Source organism: Pocillopora damicornis, chromosome 12, assembly GCF_964200805.1.
Source record: "Pocillopora damicornis chromosome 12, jaPocDami1.2, whole genome shotgun sequence".
In the NCBI taxonomy this organism is placed as follows: Eukaryota; Metazoa; Cnidaria; class Anthozoa; order Scleractinia; family Pocilloporidae; genus Pocillopora; species Pocillopora damicornis.
In genome coordinates, this window is record NC_142681.1 from 3,267,862 (window position 1) to 3,288,123 (window position 20,262).

At 39.4% G+C, this 20,262-nt stretch overlaps 4 protein-coding genes across 4 annotated transcripts in view; 3 read left to right on the forward strand and 1 right to left on the reverse strand.

Moving 5' to 3' along the window:
* LOC149036108 (uncharacterized) overlaps positions 1 to 18,556 on the forward strand; it is a 42,179-nt gene extending 23,623 nt beyond the window's left edge. Inside the window, exons 2-3 of the mRNA XM_089190070.1 lie at positions 17,721 to 17,999; positions 18,236 to 18,556. Coding sequence (XP_089046196.1) covers positions 17,721 to 17,999; positions 18,236 to 18,446 — 490 coding nt within the window. The 3' untranslated portion in view covers positions 18,447 to 18,556. The remainder of the gene's footprint in view (positions 1 to 17,720; positions 18,000 to 18,235) is intronic.
* On the forward strand, positions 2,982 to 4,721 carry LOC149036110 (calcium-dependent protein kinase 1-like). The gene has a single exon (XM_089190066.1). It carries the CDS (start codon positions 3,319 to 3,321, stop codon positions 4,276 to 4,278), a length of 960 nt encoding a protein of 319 aa, XP_089046192.1. The 5' UTR covers positions 2,982 to 3,318; the 3' UTR covers positions 4,279 to 4,721.
* LOC149036111 (uncharacterized) lies at positions 5,086 to 6,166 on the forward strand. Its single transcript, XM_089190069.1, has 2 exons — positions 5,086 to 5,468; positions 5,557 to 6,166. The coding sequence occupies exons 1-2, from the start codon at positions 5,222 to 5,224 to the stop codon at positions 6,027 to 6,029; spliced, it is 720 nt and encodes a 239-aa protein (XP_089046195.1). The 5' UTR covers positions 5,086 to 5,221; the 3' UTR covers positions 6,030 to 6,166.
* LOC149036112 (uncharacterized) lies at positions 6,255 to 15,060 on the reverse strand. The gene is made up of 9 exons (XM_089190067.1): positions 14,843 to 15,060; positions 14,308 to 14,535; positions 13,911 to 14,019; positions 13,562 to 13,665; positions 13,113 to 13,228; positions 12,272 to 12,345; positions 11,636 to 11,910; positions 11,246 to 11,531; positions 6,255 to 7,482 (listed from the first exon to the last, which is right to left on the reverse strand). The coding sequence occupies exons 2-8, from the start codon at positions 14,336 to 14,338 to the stop codon at positions 11,395 to 11,397; spliced, it is 846 nt and encodes a 281-aa protein (XP_089046193.1). The 5' UTR covers positions 14,339 to 14,535; positions 14,843 to 15,060; the 3' UTR covers positions 6,255 to 7,482; positions 11,246 to 11,394.
* Positions 18,557 to 20,262: the final 1,706 nt, after the last annotated feature.

Below are 20,262 nucleotides of genomic sequence, written 5' to 3' on the forward strand. Positions count from 1 at the left end.
GAACATAACTTTGTTCGCCAGCAGATATCACGAGGAACTGAGTACTTACATTCATAACGACGAAAAAAGGTCGAATCTACTAAACAAAAATAGAAACATTAGAGATACAACTCGCTGTCTTCAATTCTTGACACAATTTTTCGTAGTCTTAAGTCAACGAACGGGGCAATTGTTAATCGGTCACTGATTTCACACCTCACCCTGCCCAAGACAAATGACTTGGGAGCGTGACTCATTCCACTCACGAACTCTCCATTCTGGAATATTGTATGTTATATGATTACGTACATTATTAGATTTTCGTCAACGTCCATATTCAACTTCCTCCTTAGATTGTTTGTCGTTTCATCTTCAACGTCAACTCTAAAAATTGAAAGTACGCAAGTTTTTTGGTTTGAAATAAACTTTTTGTCGGCCCTAAATTCGCCGGTGTAAACAGTTGTCATGGACATCACAAAATATCGTTTCGTAGTTTTTACCATATCGGTTCATTATATCCTTTACTTAACTGTGGCCGAATGTAAAGGCTGCAACCGCGAATCCATTAGATATGGAGGGGTTGGTAGGGTTGTTGGAACCTGTATAGAATCCCTCGTCCAATAATTTGAGTTCATGTTTCTCAATCTAGAAGAGGAAACAGTAGCAATAGTTGGTTACGCCCGCCCTAATTGGGCGTCGAGTGTTTTTGGAACGAATCGGTCCGCGAAATTATAGCCTTGAAAGCGTTGAAAACTTGTAGAAAACTGAGTACCTCAAAATTCAGCAATCTTCCTGGTCATTGGCAGAACTTCGATGGAAAGGCAATTTACCACACGCACGTAGCCTTAGCCTAAACTTTTAAGTTAAATAGCGTAATTATTTTGTTAGTCTTTATTTTGTTTACTATAATTTCTGGCCGTTCACCCGCGCGGCAGATTACCCGAACTGACGGATTTTAAACCTTATTCAGTACATAAACTTCATAAATCTCGTTTTTTTTTCGGTCTATGTATGTAAAATTTAAAAATCAGAAAAATGTTAACGTATATATACACACTGTATTACGGTCGTTGAGCTAGCCAATAATCTGATGACTAACGGCGAACTTTGCATTAGTTTAATGGGAGAGTTTTCAGATAGCCGCTGACATGCACAATGACTTTAATAGTGCGTTTGCGTCGATATATTGAAGACCTTAAGGTAGTCACTAACAGAATGACTTTCACTCACGAAAAGTGGTTCTGTATTCCCTCATTTCTCACTTACCCTAAGGCACAGAGATTGAAACTAGAAACTAGATAGTATAGAATGACGAAAGTTAAAATGACTAATCGAAAAAATTACATTAATTTATGGGTCACAGATCACTAGGTCGGAAGAGTTTCCTTTCTTGAAATGTGGAGAATAATGCAAGAGATGTTCGAACCCCAGAAATTCGTATGTTTAGTCGCTTGTATAAAGAACATTGAGGAAAGAGTCGTAACTGGAAGCTAGAGAGAAATTTTTCATGTTTAGAAGGCAACTTTCCAAAAAGGCCTAAGGTTATTGTTAAGATTATCAAGTTATACTCACAATTTTCCGATCTAAAATCTCTGGTAGATACTCGCTGTACGTGATGTGCTGATGCAGGGCTATCACAATTTTCCTAGTCTCGTAAAAAAGTTTATCATCTTTCCATTTTGGATTTATTGATTTTAGTTCTTTAGCAACGCGATTGTGTTCTCTAACCATCAGAGTATGAATTGCCTCTAAACCTTTACAAAGAAAAATTAGAGTAAGTGTGAAATTCACGTACAATTTATATTGGCTACACATAAATTGGTCATAAACTGACCAATCGGGCATAAATTTGATAGTCTTGTCGAGAGAAAATTACAACAAAATGACTTGGATAGCTAGAAAAAATTGCAGAAGATCCAAATGTCGGATGATCGATCTAAATTTTATCTGCCATACACGTCTTAGGTGGAAACTGGTAACTTATAAAGTTAAAAATTGGATTCGTAATTATTTTCAAAATCTGTTCAGACATAGCGACTGGGCTCCTTTCGAACTTTGCGTTTTTTTCTCTAAGCTGTATACAGTTTACCTGCATTGACGTCAACGCTGCCATCTCTCACCTTGAAGCACGGTCGGCTCTCCAGGTCCTCACTGCGACAAAAATCCCGTTGATGGGGGAAACAGGTCATGGGATAAGGGACCACTGGGGTGTGGGATCTCCTTCAAAAGGCCTGCATCCTTTACAATATCTTTCAGCGACTAAAGAGTCTTCTCGTTCACGCCATATACTTGAGAGGCATCTATGAAGGCACTTAAAATATTGGTGTGATATCGTGGTGCGGCCAGGTCACTTCTGGGAGCAGGGACGTCCTTTTTCAGAGCAATGCAGCTGACACCAAGTTTGGGGAAGTGGGGATCGTCAGCTGGGATGAAAATACCGTAGCATTCTTTTGTCAAATTGTGGCATGAATTTTTACAACTGGTCACTTGGTGGGCGGTTAGAGTAATGTCATGGTCCAAATATTGCCCTGTGTAGAACATAGGATATAAAAGGAACAACTATGGTTAATTGTCAGCACGTTCCATTTTGCAATGCAGATGGGGCAACTATTGGTACCAGAGAGTAATTTAGTATTATCATCTGAGCTGAATATGTAAATTGGCCACCGTAAACAGTTTCAAAGCCGTCGTTTCGAGCGTTAGCCCTTCGTCAGAGCGAATGACGAGGGGCTGACGCTCGAAACGTCAGCTCTTAAACTCTTCACGGTGGCCAATTTACGTTATCAACTCAGTTGATGATACTAAATTACCTTGTTACACTCTTTCACCGACGCAGCACCACACTTTCTTTAGAAAATTACTCCCTTTATTCATAGGTACCTATGGGTCTTTACATAGAAGGATATCATGTGAACCATCTGCTCTGCTCAGTGTTGGGTAAATTTGGACTGCGAACTTTCCCTTTTCTCGAGCTCTCGAAACCGGGTTGCGTGAAGGACACACAGGGCTTGCACTGTAAGTATCCCGGAGAGCTCCATACAATTCCTTATAATTTTATTATAAGGAATTGTATGGAGCTTTTTTAGCGTTAGTCGAGGCGTGGAGGGTGTTGTCACGTACGATCCTTGCGAGGTGTTTTTCCCGACACTCTTCTGACAGAAGAATGTCGCGTAATGAAAGCAAACCAGAAACGATTGAAGAGCAACTCGGGCTTTCACATATCATCAAGTTCATCAAAACGAGCATCGAATTTCCTGCACATCAACAAGCCTTTGTTTTATACTTTAACACCGATCACGAGCTCATTTGTGTTTCGGAAATAGATCAATTAGCTACATAATGATGGCGGAATTTGTGAAGGATTTTGAAGATGAAGAAGAACGAAAAGAGCGAGTTATTAAATCACGAAAAAATACTCCAGAAGAAAGAAACAGACAGAGAAAAGAATGGAGAAAGAGGAAACAAGGGAAGCAAATGCCGAATTCAACGAATAAAAATGTTGAACTACAATCACTCAACCGCGAAGCGAATGAGTTGGTGCCTTGTACTTCTGAGGCTAAGGAAACGAAACTGCCTCCTTCGGACCAACATTTTGAGCCACAAAATGTCAAGAAACCCCATATCCTCGCGCTTAAACCAGGCAGTGAAGAGAAGAAAGAGGCCTTGGGTGGTTGTTCAAGAGCTGCTAAGATGATTCAAATGGCTGTTGGTGCCGACGCAGTTGTCTCGCAGAAACCTCGTGGGAAACGTCATCAAACCTTTTTAATTGGAAAAAAAACCACAGCGAGCAATGGATCCAGATTTGAACCCAAAGAACTCAGGCCAGAGAACATTGAATACTTGTCTAAAAATCCAGTTGGGAGTGGAAGCTTTGGACAATGTTTTCTCGGGCGCTATCGAGGCATCGACGTTATTGTCAAGCAAATGACTCACAACGAAACGTCAGAGGATGAAGAACGAGCAAGGAGAGATTTACTCCACGAAGCAAAGGTCGTTTCTGCTTTGGGGGACCATCCAGATCTACCCATGATTTTTGGTGTTGTTACAAAGGCCTCACCATTATGCCTTGTGACTCAATTTCATGGTGTTCAGCAAGAAAGTGTAACTCTCCATCAAGCGGCCGATAACAACGCAGTTACTAAAGCAAACTGTATTTCTATATTTAAAAAGATATGCAGTGTTTTAGACCACGTGCACTCTAAAGGATACCTTCATAACGACATCAAAGGAAACAATGTTGTACTAGAACGGTCCTCAGCCTCTGGGGAATTCAGCCCAGTTCTTATTGACTTTGGATAGAGCCTTAAGGTTTCATCTGTTACGTTGTACCGCAGAAACGGCACCGTTATGAAATGCAAAGGGAAAAGCTATTTAGCCCCTGAGGTTGTTAGTGAACGACTCTATAGCGTTGCCAGTGACATTTTTTCATTGGGAAGAATGCTTAAGGCGATATCGTCTTTGTTGGGTTTTTATGAAAGGGTCCGAGAATTGGTTAAAATGTCAACCAGAGATAAGCCGTCAGAGAGACCTAGCCTTTATGCTTTCTCTCGTAAGATTGCTGATGTTAAATTTTAGGTGTAGTATTTCCCAAGTCAGCAGACCTAATATCAGATAGAATCGCATCATTGCATAAAATCTCGCCTTCTGATTGGTTGACGAGGGGAGTTGTTTAGCGGGGCTAAGTGATATTGTTTCGCATCCACGTATACATAACAAATATAAGTAATGCTGTTTTCTTTTTATCTTGTTTTTATTCAAATATGTGATTCAAAGAAAATCCATTACTTGGCTCGTGAATTCCGCGTTAAATTGCACTTAAAAACCGATATCGCACTCATCGCTTCGCGTATCGCTTTTCGCGTGCAATTAAATGCGGAATTCCCTCGTCAAGTAATGAATCTTCCTACAATAGTTTCATTCAAGGTTTAGTTACTACAATTTCAGCGATTTTAAAATGAAGGACAACTTCTTCCCCATGATTCTGCCACAAGAAATAGTTTATGACCAAGCTTACGTGACCTTAAGGGACCTATTGTTTGCGACAATAGCGGAATTTTTCAAGCTTGCGAGTCACGCGTCATTGATTGAGAGCGTTGTTTCAAATTGTATAACTAACGAAAACTCGTAGAAGTGAGAAAGTTCATTGACTTCCGACTGCCGACTTTCGGCACGCCACGCATTAGCAGAGAAAGTCGATCATTGCTAAGTTACTAGACAACTGTTTTGACCTTGCGAGAAAAAAATGCCTTATTCAGCTCCCTGTCAACTGTGTACAAAGAAGTTTAAAACAGGTGTTTCACTGAGAAAACATTTCGGATTGAAACACCTGGAAAGGAATCTCGAGATCGCGCAATTTTTGGACGAATCAAACAGTCCATGTGAACAGCCAAAAGCAGCAGCACTTATTGACAAAGAAATGGAAGATTATCTCAAATGGCTTGGGGTTCTTGTGGAGCGAATCAACGGATCACTGGTACCGGATCACCCAGGTAAATGCTCTAACCCGCAATGTGTTCTTTATTTTGGTGTGCTTGGACTTACACACTTACTTACACCTAACTTTATTTTCATCGAAAGGAAAATGGTGCCATGTTGATTGCCTTCAAGTGCCACAGAAGTACTTCGCTCATTTACTCTGTCGTTTGGGAAACCCTATGGTAGACAGCGTGCGCGATGCTCCCCATATCCGTCAGCCGATTTTCAAGAGAATAGCGCGGCGCTTTTCATATAAAATTTTCAATGAGGAAACCTTGAAGCTAGTGTTGGAAGAGCAAGACCTGCTGCAATTTCGGCCAAAAGCCTTATTCAGAAATAGCGATGAAGTGCCTGATATCTCCGAAATGTCAGCAGAAGAAGCACTAGCTTATGCAAAAGCGAGAGCCAGAAAGCAGGACTCAAGACCGACAAGCCGCTCGTATCTAGATATTGGTCCAGGTGAAGGACGCTGTACAAGGGAATTAGAACTGATATGGTGGCCAAGTCTCTACTCACGTTGCTCAGAGTACGGCAAACTTACTTTCCGCTTTTTTGTGAGGAAGACTTCATTATAGTTACATTCATTTCAATCTTTCAAAGGCTGAACAAGTAAGTGCAACGCATTTGAAAGAGATGTTGCGTTCGTTTTGCGTTCGAATTTCTAATTTCTTTAATCATCGTTGCGTGGTATACATATAGGGACTCTTAAGATCCATCGCTTCGTTACAAGGGTATACTGTACACTGTTACATACCGTTTTTATTTACTATTAACGTTCCTAGAGCAAGGACGCATAGACGTTTATGATCAATAAATGTTTAATAATAATTGTATTTTTTTTAGAGGAAAACTTCACATATCTAGTTACAGATTCTTTTCAATATTTCAAAAGCTGAACAAGTAGGTGCAAGGTATTTGAAAGAGATTTTGCGTTCGCTTTGCGTTTGAATTTCTGATTTCTATAAAATCATTGTTACGTTGTATATATACAGGGACTCTAAGATCCTCGCTTTGTTATTGGGGTTTATTGTACACAGTTACACTCTATTCTTCTTTGCTATTAAGGTTCCTAAAGCAAGGATGCATACTCGACGTTTATGATCAATAAATATTGAATAATAACTGGAAATTTTTACTCTGCTCTTATAATTCGGCTAGATTACTGAACACCCTGCCACTCGTTTGCATCTCATTGAATAACAAAAGGCAATTCTTTGTGTATGCTTTGTTCTAAAAGCGTTTCGACATGTGGCCGGGTATTCTGAATGTACTGCGTTCGATTGATAAATTCGTTCGCTCCAAGTTCCTAAATCAAGGACCGTGATGCCTTACGTTTATGTTAAAAAAATGTACATTACAAAATGCTCACCGGTTGTTACGGTATAAGTCGAGCTATTGGTTTCGCGTAGTGTACTACTTAGTTGAAATTGTTGTGTAGTTTGACTTTCACTGCTTAAGTTTGTATGAAAACAACTTATATCGAAACAACCAAATCAACAAGAAAAAATAACTTAAATCTTGGAATATTAGTCAGCAAAGCACGCTGCCTGTTTGCAACTCGTCGCAACGGTAACAACCGGTTTCGCTACTTGTCGAATTCGCTACCGCCTGGTTCGCAACAACTTCGTTTAAGATTACTTTCTGTAAACCACTTGGTCGATTTAGAACAAAAGCCTTTTAGTGTATTTCTCATTCTTTAAAGTTTGCCCCTAGGGCAGGACTTTGCTAATAAGTAGCGACACGAATTGTAGGTAGCGAACTCGAACGTAGCGAAATTTGACAAGGAGCGAAACCGTCGTAAAGCGTCGCAGTCTTCCATTAGCAAAGATCGTCTCTTATAATGTCATTATGCTTCAGAAATTAAAAAGAAGATTCACCCTGAACTATTTACATTTAAGCAACCTAATCGGAACTAAGAATATTTCCGAATCCTAGAATGATATTTGTCATTCTTTCCCGCATCGGCAAAGCTGCACTTTGATTAGACCACAGTAGGATTTGGTCTGAAAGTAGGTCACTCACAGGACACTAAAAGAGAAACAACAAGTAACTGTTAAGGTTTCAGTCAAACCGGAAGAGAAGTAAGGCTGTTCATCAATAATGACCAATTTTAAATTTTAATTTGATGTTAGATAAAAATCTCTACCTGATAAGTTTGAGTATTTTTATTACCTGTTCACTACATGATGTATAATAAGTTAATTTTTTTGAAATAAAAATTAAAAGAAACAGAAACCCAATAAAAGTACAGCCTATGTTAATCACCTTTAACTAAATAAAACACTAGGTTACACAGCACTCATGGGTGTGCCACCTAAAGTGCAGCCAAAGGAAGTTACCTTTACTAAATACAGCAATGGGCTACACTGCACCCATGGGTGTGCCACCTAAAGTGCAGCCTATGTTAATTACCTTTAACTAAATAAAACACTAGGTTACACTGCACCCATGGGTGTGCCACCTAAAGTGCAGCCTATGCTAATTACCTTTAACTAAATAAAACACTAGGTTACACTGCACCCATGGGTGTGCCACCTAAAGTGCAGCCTATGCTAATTACCTTTAACTAAATAAAACACTAGGTTACACTGCACCCATGGGTGTGCCACCTAAAGTGCAGCCTATGTTAGTTACCGTTTACTAAAGAAAACACTGGGTTACACTGCACCTATGGGTGTGCCACCTAAAGTGCAGCCTATGTTAATTACCTTTAACTAAATAAAACACTAGGTTACACTGCACCCATGGATGTGCCACCTAAAGTGCAGCCTATGTTAATTACCTTTAACTAAATAAAACACTAGGTTACACTGCACCCATGGGTGTGCCACCTAAAGTGCAGCCTATGTTAGTTACCGTTTATTAAAGAAAACACTGGGTTACACTGCACCTATGGGTGTGCCACCTAAAGTGCAGCCTACAGTAGTTACCTTTAACTAAATAAAACACTGGCTTACACTGCACCCATGGGTGTGCCACCTAAAATGCAGCCTATGTTAGTTACCGTGAACTAAAGAAAACACTGGGTTACACTGCACCTATGGGTGTACCACCTAAATGCAGCCAAAGTAAGTTTCCTTTAACTAAAGAAAACAATGGGTTACACTGCACCCATGGGTGTGCCACCTAAAGTGCAGCCTATGTTAATTACCTTTAACTAAATAAGACACTGGGTTAAACTGCACCCATGGGTGTGCCACCTAAAGTGCAGCCTATGTTAATTACCTTTAACTAAATAAAACACTAGGTTACACTGCACCCATGGGTGTGCCACCTAAAGTGCAGCCTATGTTAGTTACCGTTTATTAAAGAAAACACTGGGTTACACTGCACCTATGGGTGTGCCACCTAAAGTGCAGCCTACAGTAGTTACCTTTAACTAAATAAAACACTGGCTTACACTGCACCCATGGGTGTGCCACCTAAAATGCAGCCTATGTTAGTTACCGTGAACTAAAGAAAACACTGGGTTACACTGCACCTATGGGTGTACCACCTAAATGCAGCCAAAGTAAGTTTCCTTTAACTAAAGAAAACAATGGGTTACACTGCACCCATGGGTGTGCCACCTAAAGTGCAGCCTATGTTAGTTACCTTTAACTAAATAAGACACTGGGTTAAACTGCACCCATGGGTGTGCCACCTAAAGTGCAGCCTATGTTAATTACCTTTAACTAAATAAAACACTAGGTTACACTGCACCCATGGGTGTGCCACCTAAAGTGCAGCCTATGTTAGTTACCGTTTATTAAAGAAAACACTGGGTTACACTGCACCTATGGGTGTGCCACCTAAAGTGCAGCCTACAGTAGTTACCTTTAACTAAATAAAACACTGGCTTACACTGCACCCATGGGTGTGCCACCTAAAATGCAGCCTATGTTAGTTACCGTGAACTAAAGAAAACACTGGGTTACACTGCACCTATGGGTGTACCACCTAAATGCAGCCAAAGTAAGTTTCCTTTAACTAAAGAAAACAATGGGTTACACTGCACCCATGGGTGTGCCACCTAAAGTGCAGCCTATGTTAGTTACCTTTAACTAAATAAGACACTGGGTTAAACTGCACCCATGGGTGTGCCACCTAAAGTGCAGCCTATGTTAATTACCTTTAACTAAATAAAACACTAGGTTACACTGCACCCATGGGTGTGCCACCTAAAGTGCAGCCTATGTTAGTTACCGTTTACTAAAGAAAACACTGGGTTACACTGTACCTATGGGTGTGCCACCTAAAGTGCAGCCTACAGTAGTTACCTTTAACTAAATAAAACACTGGGTTACACTGCACCCATGGGTGTGCCACCTAAAGTGCAGCCTACAGTAGTTACCTTTAACTAAATAAAACACTGGGTTACACTGCACCCATGGGTGTGCCACCTAAAGTGCAGCCTATGTTAGTTACCTTTACTAAATACAACACTGGGCTACACTGCACCCATGGGTGTGCCACCTAAAGTGCAGCCTATGTTAATTACCTTTAACTTAATAAAACACTGGGTTAAACTGCACCCATGGGTGTGCCACCTAAAGTGCAGCCTATGTTAATTACCTTTAACTAAATAAAACACTAGGTTACACTGCACCCATGGGTGTGCCACCTAAAGTGCAGCCTATGTTAGTTACTGTTTACTAAAGAAAACACTGGGTTACACTGTACCTATGGGTGTGCCACCTAAAGTGCAGCCTACAGTAGTTACCTTTAACTAAATAAAACACTGGGTTACACTGCACCCATGGGTGTGCCACCTAAAGTGCAGCCTATGTTAGTTACCTTTACTAAATACAACACTGGGCTACACTGCACCCATGGGTGTGCCACCTAAAGTGCAGCCTATGTTAATTACCTTTAACTTAATAAAACACTAGGTTACACTGCACCTATAAGTATGCCACCTAAAGTACAGCCTATGTTAATTACCTTTAACTAAATAAAACACTAGGTTACACTGCACCCATGGGTGTGCCACCTAAAGAGCAGCCTATGTTAGTTACTGTTTACTAAAGAAAACACTGGGTTACACTGCACCTATGGGTGTGCCACCTAAAGTGCAGCCTATGTTAGTTACCGTTTACTAAAGAAAACACTGGGTTACACTGCACCTATGGGTGTGTCACCTAAAGTGCAGCCTATGTCAGTTACCGTTTACTAAAGAAAACACTGGGTTACACTGCACCTATGGGTGTGCCACCTAAAGTGCAGCCTATGTTAATTACCTTTAACTAAATAAAACACTAGGTTACACTGCACCCATGGGTGTGCCACCTAAAGTGCAGCCTATGTTAGTTACCGTTTACTAAAGAAAACACTGGGTTACACTGCACCTATGGGTGTGCCACCTAAAGTGCAGCCTACAGTAGTTACCTTTAACTAAATAAGACACTGGGTTACACTGCACCCATGGGTGTGCCACCTAAAGTGCAGCCTATGTTAGTTACCTTTAACTAAATTTAACACTGGGTTACACTGCACCCATGGGTGTACCACCTAAAGTGCAGCCTATGTTAGTTACCTTGAACTAAATTAAACACTGGGTTACACTGCACCTATGGATCTCTAACTATAGAAAATTCTGTGTTACTCTACACTTTAAGGTGTGTTAACTAACAGAATCAGACATGCTAAAATTAAACAATGGTTCACACTTCAATCCTGAGCTCACCTATATTCCTATATGCAGTAGCTTTCAGTTAATGGAGCTACATTAATTTCAAGCTGCTGTGTGATGGAATTAGTCATAAGATGGGCAAATTACATAGGAGACTGTAGCAATTAAAGAAATACTCACAGAGGTATTTGATTCCTAAAGTGTACTCTGACGGATCGTCTGGACGCTGTATGAACTCAATGAATACACATTACCAGTGAACTTGACTACATGATGTTAAATCAAGTTGCAAGTATAAAAATAATAGTTGCATCAACATCAACACGAGCCTAGTAAAATGTAACTCTGTTAAGGATCAAAGTTTTTGCCGTGTTCACATCTTCATACGGCTTCTTGAATTTATCCAGTGGTAGGGCAAGTTCTACAATTTTTTGAAGGTGCTGACAGATTTCCTGTTCTGTTGGACCTGAAACACAACAGCATGAGAGCAAATTAAAACAGAAAAAAAAAAGATTTTTTAAGACCTATGGAAAACATCTCTTGAAAACATTTTTTTAGGAAATGTCTTACCAGACATTGAACTGACATGGATATTCTGCTTTGTAATAGCAGACTGTTGATCTGACTTCTTCTTTACTGAGATGCGATCGCCATGAAATGACTCTGGGCCATAGTTTTTCAAGGCAGCATTGGCCTCTGCTAGGGAATCTACCCTGTATGCAAGAAGACCAATGGATGCCAACAACTGTTCAGTGTTGCGCATCTCCATATGGAGAGCACAAAGTTGAATGTTGCAAAGCTCTTCATCCAAAAGAAAAACCAGATCATCTCGTATACCAGTTGATCTACAAGACAATTTCAAAGAATGATTGATTTTCTGAAGCAATGAATTAGTACATGTTTTTCTCTAAAAATGTTTTTCTTTTTCTTTTTCAATTACCAAACTATGAGTACTCCTTTCCTGACAGTATGAAAACAATTTTTGGCAACCTTCCAAGTTTGGCAAAAGATCCTGAATGAGGATTTTAGTTTACTAGCAACAATTAAAAAAAAAAAACCCAAACTATACACTTAATTTCAGTTCATGCTTTAGTACAAGTCATTTCCCTATGGCTTACAAAATTCATTTTGTTATGTAACAGTAAGAAAATCCCCTTTATGTGTTTGAATATAATTTAATATGACAATGATCAAATGCCTACACACCTTCCTATGTTGCATTTACTTCTGAGGCAATCCAGGCATGTCTCATCTGGAGCAACATCATGGCATTTGCAACCCTGACAAAAATAGGCACACTATCAAATAATATATAATATTATAATTTCAGATAGAACTACACATTTATCATGCTTCCGATTATCTTCTTCAGAGTTCATGCAGATTTTTGGATCCAAAATTCAAGACTTTTCCCAGACCTTTTTTCCAAAACATCAATTTATTTTTCCAGACTGAAGATGGTCAAATAGGTGATCAATAGAGATCTTGAAAAATGCAGAAACCAAGCTTCTTTCATGATGCACTGCAAATGTACAATAACCATGGTGCAATTGTGAAACTTCTCATTCTGTGATTGAATGTCTTAGCTACAGGCGAGATTGAATTGACCACAGGGGAAAAAAATGAACTTATTAAGTACTTTATGTAGCTATAAAAAAACTCCAGACTTGAACTATTTTTCTAGACATTATCTTCAATTTCAAGACTATTTCCAGGTCTGGAAAATCAAGACTTTTCCAAGAATTTATGACTCTGTGTGAGCCCTGTTCTTTTTACAGTACATGTATTCATACTTTCAGTGATTTTAAATGTTTTAAAGCAGAATGACCTTTAGAGAAGTACTTTACAACTTTTTTTGACTGAATTAAAGCTACTTGATGTTTCTATCACTCACTAATTATTTTCCCAAATATTGGCAAAGGTCAAAGTCATCTGAAATCACTGTAAAAAAGTTGATAAACTGATGCAGCACTTTTATGTACCTCAACTTTAACAGCACAAGTTGCAGTTGCCCCATACTAATTTCTATATCATTTGAGTACTTTACCCTGATAGCATTGCAGATGAAACAGAACTCGACACTGACACCTCTACCACCTAACATGAATGAAGCATTCGTCTTCTTCACCAAAAGAAGTACCAAGGTCTTGTAGTCCAGTACAACTAAGTTTGATAACAGAAATGGGAAAGCAAAAGTTAACATGCTAAACTTTCCAGGAAATTAATCTCTAATGTATCTAAAGAAAAGGGTAGTCAAATCAATTTCTGACATAAAATAGTAATAAATTCCAGGTTTTATTTCTTGCTGCTGCAGTTAAACCTTGAACATGTTTTACAATATAAAAAAACTCTTAATTTACTATAGTTTGACTACTGCTTCAATCTAGTTCTAGTCAGACTACCAACTGGGCAGAAACACAATAAATTGCTATAAATAGTATCATGAACAAGAAGTTGACTTTTAAAGAAAATTCCAAGACTAACATTGATTCTTACCCAGAAATTCAACGGTGTAATGTCTACCATCAACTATCATTCCTTTTTCCTTTAATATTTTCTTCTGGTGGTTGATGTCCTCAAGATGAATCTTGAGGTTGTCTCTGTCAACAAATAAAAACCAAAAATCTATACAGTCATTGTTATATTTAGTGCATTAAAGCCAAATTAGGGATATTGATATCAATCCACTTAGATCTCAGAGTGGATGCAAGACCTGGTGATATTGCAACTGAGTGGGGCTTACAAAAATCTGTCATTGTGTTATTTAAGTTAAATGCACATACAACCACAAGCATATTTTAGCCAGAAGGTAGTAAAGAGTTCAGGCAAGTTGCAATTCACAAACCTGTCTTCTTTACAGTTGGCAATTGTCAATGGGTAGACTGATTTTGCACTTTGCTGGCTGTATACAGCACCATCACGGAGAACAATTCCAAACAACACCTGAGCTCTACCTGCAAAACAATTTTTTACACAAAATTAGTCAAGACAAAAACTGCACCCTTCACCAACCCATTTCACCTTACACATTATTATAATGACCACCTTCCATACAAAGAACTGCTTGCAAGGCCAAAAAAATTTAACAGTTATGGTTATTTTGATTTGGAAGTACAACACACACACACAAAAAAAATATGTGGATGATTATCATACGTGGGGAATGACCTTTTATAACAATAATAATAAAATAATTTACAGACAAAACTGCAGAGACAGCATGCATTATCACATAATTTTACCCCAAAATGGTCTCCCATCAAGCTTCATCATCAGTCACAAAGCATGTGAAGACAGCTGGTGCAGCCTTTGTTCCCTTACGATTAACTCCACAACAGAACTCAAATTCACAGAGAAACCTTGTGTAGGAGGAGCCACCTTCTTAACCCCCATATACTCCTTACAAGCTCCTTCTTCTTAGCTGCCTTGATCTGGTTTAAGTTGAGGAGGAGAGGCGTGTGAGAGGATTTCTAAGAAAATAATAGAAAGCAAGGTGATAAAAAGCAAAGATTAAACTTTTTAATCTAGGTTGATGTTTTTCACGGATTGCCTCGTTTTCGAAGAAACTCTCGCCATCGCCTGGAAAAGGACAAGCTTCCAATCAGGAACTCTCAGGCACGCCACGTACTTCGACATTGTGTCGTCGCCAACTAGCTCTTCCACACTCCTCTTTACTCCCCTTTTTACAGCCATCTCTTCGACAATTTCATTGACGATGGCCTTCGCTTCTGGGTCGCCAAATGCGCACATGTTCGAAAGCACCATCGCCAAACTTACCCTGTTTCTTTTGCACACGTCATGCACGTCCTTGATGACGCGACTGCTTCGCTGCTTCATCGCTTCATCAACAGCACCTTTTCTGGAGTATCCAAATCTTCCTTTTCGCTGATCTCCTTTAGATTTGGGGAAACATTCTTTTTTTCAGCTCTTTGCGAGTTTCCACTGTTTGGGGGTGTCATGGCCACAGATGATGTCTTGTTCGTTGGTGTCGTTGGCATTTCAAAGCATCGTGAAGCACGTGGTCGTTCTTTGTTTGCTTGGCCTTCATTTTCTTCGTCGATAGACATTTTACTGAGATCTACTGAGTTCAGCAAATCTCTCAGCTGCGAAATGAACTCAGAGCTTTCTGAAGAGGAACGGCGAAGCAGAGTGGTTATCAACCCAAACGAGGAACAGACAATTTCCGTTGCATTAGAGGACTTCTTGTTCGAGTAATGGTAGCGATCTAGCAGCCGAATGTGGGCACTGTCGATTCTTTGAAAATCGCTTGGAAAACTGGCGACCACAGGCGACCGCTTAAAGTGTTGGATCCACAAACTTTCGAACTTAGAATGAACCAAGTCAATTGTGGACTTAATTCAGGGCTGATGACCGGAGTGAAGGGCGAAAAACCCTTCCTACGTGCCATCTCTACTGCTACTGAATCACGCGTTTGAAATACGAAACTGCAAAGAAAAGATAGGCGGGCAAAAACCATGACATTCGAATATCGACATAGTAACATTATCCAGCTGCTAACTCGAGAGTGTTGATAATTTAAGCTAGTCGGCCCATGACATATTTAATGAGATTAAATCAAATTAACTTCGGGATTATCACACCTGAAAAAGACGAGCCCAGCGGGCTTAATACTTACAGTGCAAAGCACTTGTGTCTTCTCATACCATCCAGCGGTCGAAATTCTAAAAAACTTTTCCTCAACGGAGGAGTGCGTATTAAGGTGATTCTTCAGAAGCAAAATTTATTGAACAATTCTTTTAAAACTTTCCTTAAATGTTCCTTATCAATGTCTGTTTCGAAAACTACGGTAAAAAAGATAGGTCACCGTGCTTGTTTAGGAGATGTTGTGGGCGAAACTTACCCGATTTATGCCTGTACTGGCACTAATCAGCGCGTCATTTCATCGGTTCACGGTACATTTTGCTGCAGCTGGAAGCAAGGGTTTTTAAAGTGTCACTTTAAAAAACTTGATCGGTAAAAAGTCAGAGCATATGGAATAATTTTGTTCATAATTTGTGAGAAAATCATGAAAATTTAAACAACATCGACTCAAAACGTTCCTCGAGTTGTTCCTTTCAAAGTCATAATTTGCATCCTCGGGCCTCGTGACGCTTTTAGCTTTATCTTTTTTTCCCTTCGAACAAGTTTTCATTAATTTCCCCAGTTTAAATGGAATAAATTGTACACAAAAATTATGCAAAAAAGTATAGGTTATTGAGGTGACACTTACTAAGCTATCAATCTTTCACCATCGTCATTTCACCATCATCATTTCACACTAACATGTACTGGCGAATCACATGAAACAGATCCTGAATACTAAGTATACTTTCCTCCGAGATGTTGACTCTATAAAAATGACTTTCTACCTTAAATTTCTAACATTTGCGGCTGAGATCGGACAAAAAAAAAAAAAGATCAGTCCGGGTCATAACCATTTCTGGATACTTGATGACGTCACCAACATGGATGTCGTAGTGGGACCTCGAGGAAACTCACTCATTACTTTATTCGAGCCCTAGCGACTTCGTTCCCTACCCATATCCCATGAAACCTTGCAAAATTACAGAAGACAAGCAATTACACAATTGAAAAGTCGGGTGGAGGTCGGGTGGTTTGATTCCTAAAAAAAATCTTTTAAAAAACTAGAATAAATTTGCTTCTAATTTGTCAAAATTCCAATCGAGTGCACGAGGTTTTTGCTCAAGTGCACGAATGTTGAAAGTCTGTTAGTGTGCAAACTACCAGACGGATTCCTTTGTTCAGATCCATCGGAGTATCGCGTAAACAATAAATTTTAACCATACGTTGTGGCCGGCCAATTTAAAGTAAAAGGACAATTATTTATCGGACCTTTATAAGCCTACATTGTGAATTTCAGATCAAGCCAACAGCATGGATGAACACATTCAGTATCTCGAGACACTTTGTCGTCTTTGTGGCACAAATCTGCCACTGGGACAGTGCTACAAACAAAGAATCTTTTAAATCGGAGCTCTGGATGAAATTTCGAATCAATGTCGATCTTGACATCAGAGAGATTCATTCAGCCAAAGCGAATGCACACTAAAAAATAATTTCAGGAAATCACGGATCTAACACATAAATGTGATTATCCGGCGATAAAGTTCTCCTTCGGGCAAACATAAAACAAAGAGGTATTCGTTCACTGAGCTCTCACATCTTTAGGTATCGTATCCGGGAAATATGCGATAAGAGCGGCATGAAGATGAAAATAAAGAAATGTCTCTGTTACAGCATTCCGGAAACAAAGGTTGGAGTTTAACTACACGAACTGATGAGAGTGAAATTTTCGTCTAAAACCACATGAGACTTGTCTGTAATTGTGAAACTCGTTTAGAAACACCGCTCGTGCTTCCACATTTTGCAGTGATTACCTAAACAAACTTTCTATACAGAGTGTTCAAATCAAAAAGTAATTGTAAAGGACATATTATTGCTGACTAAAAGCTGTAGGACCGAATTTGTAGTGTTCTGAGACCTGGATTGTCCCGCGAATCGATCAATAGCGCGCAAAATACCTTGTATGATTCTCTTGCATTGAATTCGATCATGTGTATTCGTCTTAATATAGATTGTGACTACTTGCTTTTATTTTATCCCACTCGTGTATTTATTGGCGTTTATTTTCCAGGTATCATAATTTCAAGATCAAAGCTCCACGTGGAACACCGCTTGTTATTCAAAGTGAAGACGACAACACGTATGACTCGCATGCACTGGCTTGTCTTCTTCCACGAGAAATGGAACGCATTCCAGAGGCTCTAAGAGAAGTCCAGATTTTCAGCAAATCGCAGAGAAAGACATACACTTTAGGAGATGTCAAAGGGCAGCAGATCGGCACGGTTCAGCACTTTCTAAACATACAGCTGCATGCTTTGCTCCGATGTGGCAAAATAACTAGGATTGAAGGGTAAGTTACTGTTTTCTTGCTTTAATATTACTTTTTCGTAAAGGGTTGATGGACTGAAATTGATAATGTCTATTTAAAAATGGGAGAGAAGCAAGATATTGTCTTTCCTCGACCTATACTGCAGAGAAATGAAATTGTCCCGATTCCGCGATCTCACACCTCACTCGTCCCAATTGTTATCAGTGCGCGTTATTTGGTTCAACCTTATTTAATTGGTTTTCTTGTAACCCAAAAAGGGAAATCAACGGAGAACGGACAGTAACATCAAGGCCAAGCTCTACCCAGAAGTTCTCCGGATACAAACAGGCTGGCGGAGGAGCTTTTATTCCTGTGACGCTCTTGGTGGAAGGACCACAGCGTTACAAAGAATTTGTGCTAGAAAGAATCCGCTTTGCTCTTCCAGAATGCGAGAATGTCGAGGACATGCATGTTGAATATTTGAAGTAAACGAATATTTTTAATAGTATCTTACGTCCAGTCCTTTTTAGCGAATTTTGTTTCAGCTTACTACCGCATTACAACATGGCCGCCACAAAAAAAAAAAATCAGCTTCTTCTTGTTTCCAGCACCTCTTGGCCAAATTTGCTTTGTTTTGGTTTTGATCTCACCCAATCACAAAGCTCGAAACCGATATCCAGAAATGGTTATGGCCCGAACTGAAGATTGTCAATATTAAATTATAGCGAACTTATTGACGGAAGTAGAACTTAAAAAGAAATGGATTAAAGAGAAAATGGCCTTTGAAGACTGTTACACAGCAATAGGATAAACAGAGAATTTGGACAAGAAAGGGCGTACCCGAGGTAATGTCTCTACGTGAGAGCTACGTGCTGCTCGTACAAATTGCCTGGTTGTAAATTCAGTGCGGAGGAATTAAATTATAAGTTGTTTACACTTATAGTCACCTTAAAAGACAGAGGTGATGAACATGCTTAATTAAAAATTGAGAATTATTTTCTTGATCTGGAATTCGATATGAGATTAACCCAAAAACGAGCTTAATGAGAATCGAAAATAGAAAAAGTGTAATTTCCAGGAAATTCTTCCGCGGGATCAACTTTTACCATATCGATTTGCTCTTCGTTTGTAGAGTTAAATGGACTATTTTCCCACAGACAGAAAAGATAATAATTACTTTAGCTAATTGTAAAGTAAGATCGCCAGAAAATGGCTGGTAATCAACTAGCTTATCACTTTTTTAACTGAATGGCGTTTGATAATAAATTATTTTCATACATTTTCCAACACCAAGATAAGGAAGCTCTTATAAAGCTTCCAGATATGATATAGGTTAATTTTATCGTTAAACAAACACAACTCTTAGGGTAAGATTTGAGATCACCGCAATGGCGCGATAAAACTGAGATTTCATTCATAACAAAACCGCAGAAAATGGAGCAAAACTGCGTACCTGTCTATGGCTGCTGTTTGATTCGCGGCCCTAGTATTCACAACCTTATCATTCGCTCAGTTTTAAATGCCTAATGATTGTCCTGTGAAAGCCTTCATTTCTGTTCCCATGTCTTACCCAATTTTGTCTGCAAGCTTTCTTGTGATCATTTCCGAAATCCTTGCCTTCTGCTGTCCATAGATTAGGTCTGGCTTTATTTGTGCATGATAAGGTTTATCACAGGTTGCTCTTGTGCTCTCAAATTCCTCCTTTCCATCATCTAAGATTTCCTCCCGGGCTTCCAGTATTGATCTACGGATTTCGTCGTCGCCGATGTCAATAACGCCTTCGGCTTTTGACACTTGCAAATTTGCAATCCTAAGTAGTTGCGCCGTAAATAAGCACCAAATAATCAACATTTCGTTGATATTTCTGCATAGAAAGATAACAATGGAAACGCTAGGGCTGGCTGCTCGTGTTCTCTCGCCTACGAGTAATCAGCGATTTCTTAGAAAATGTTTAACTTCATGATCAAACCGACACCTCGAGGAGTCAATGTGGCGTAAGTGTATTTTTTTCCAAAGATGTTTAGTTAAATTTGACTCAGAAAAAAAGACTCAGCTTGGGAAGTTGGATAAGAAGAACTAAGACCATTCCTTCACAACACTTTTACAAATTTAGCAGCAGGCGACTGTGCAGCTGATCTTGGCTGCGGGAACTGTCCGACTAGAATATATACTGTACCGAGAAGCCGGGTTATTGAGACGATGCTTACTCAGTACGGCTTACTATCTTTCTTTGGAAAACTAATATGAAGAAGTAAGGACCGCAATAGAGCATTTCTTGTTTTTCTTTAGTGAAAAAATCTGTCTT

Coding starts and splice junctions, on each gene's coding strand:
- LOC149036110 (XM_089190066.1), top strand. CDS start 3,319: ATGATGGCGGAATTTGTGAAGGATTTTGAAGATGAAGAAGAACGAAAA.
- LOC149036111 (XM_089190069.1), top strand. CDS start 5,222: ATGCCTTATTCAGCTCCCTGTCAACTGTGTACAAAGAAGTTTAAAACA. Junction 5,469..5,556: donor ACTGGTACCGGATCACCCAG/GTAAATGCTCTA, acceptor TTTCATCGAAAG/GAAAATGGTGCCATGTTGAT.
- LOC149036112 (XM_089190067.1), bottom strand. CDS start 14,338: ATGATGAAGCTTGATGGGAGACCATTTTGGG. Junction 14,020..14,307: donor TGATGGGAGACCATTTTGGG/GTAAAATTATGT, acceptor ATTGTTTTGCAG/GTAGAGCTCAGGTGTTGTTT. Junction 11,911..12,271: donor AGTAAATGCAACATAGGAAG/GTGTGTAGGCAT, acceptor ATTGTCTTGTAG/ATCAACTGGTATACGAGATG.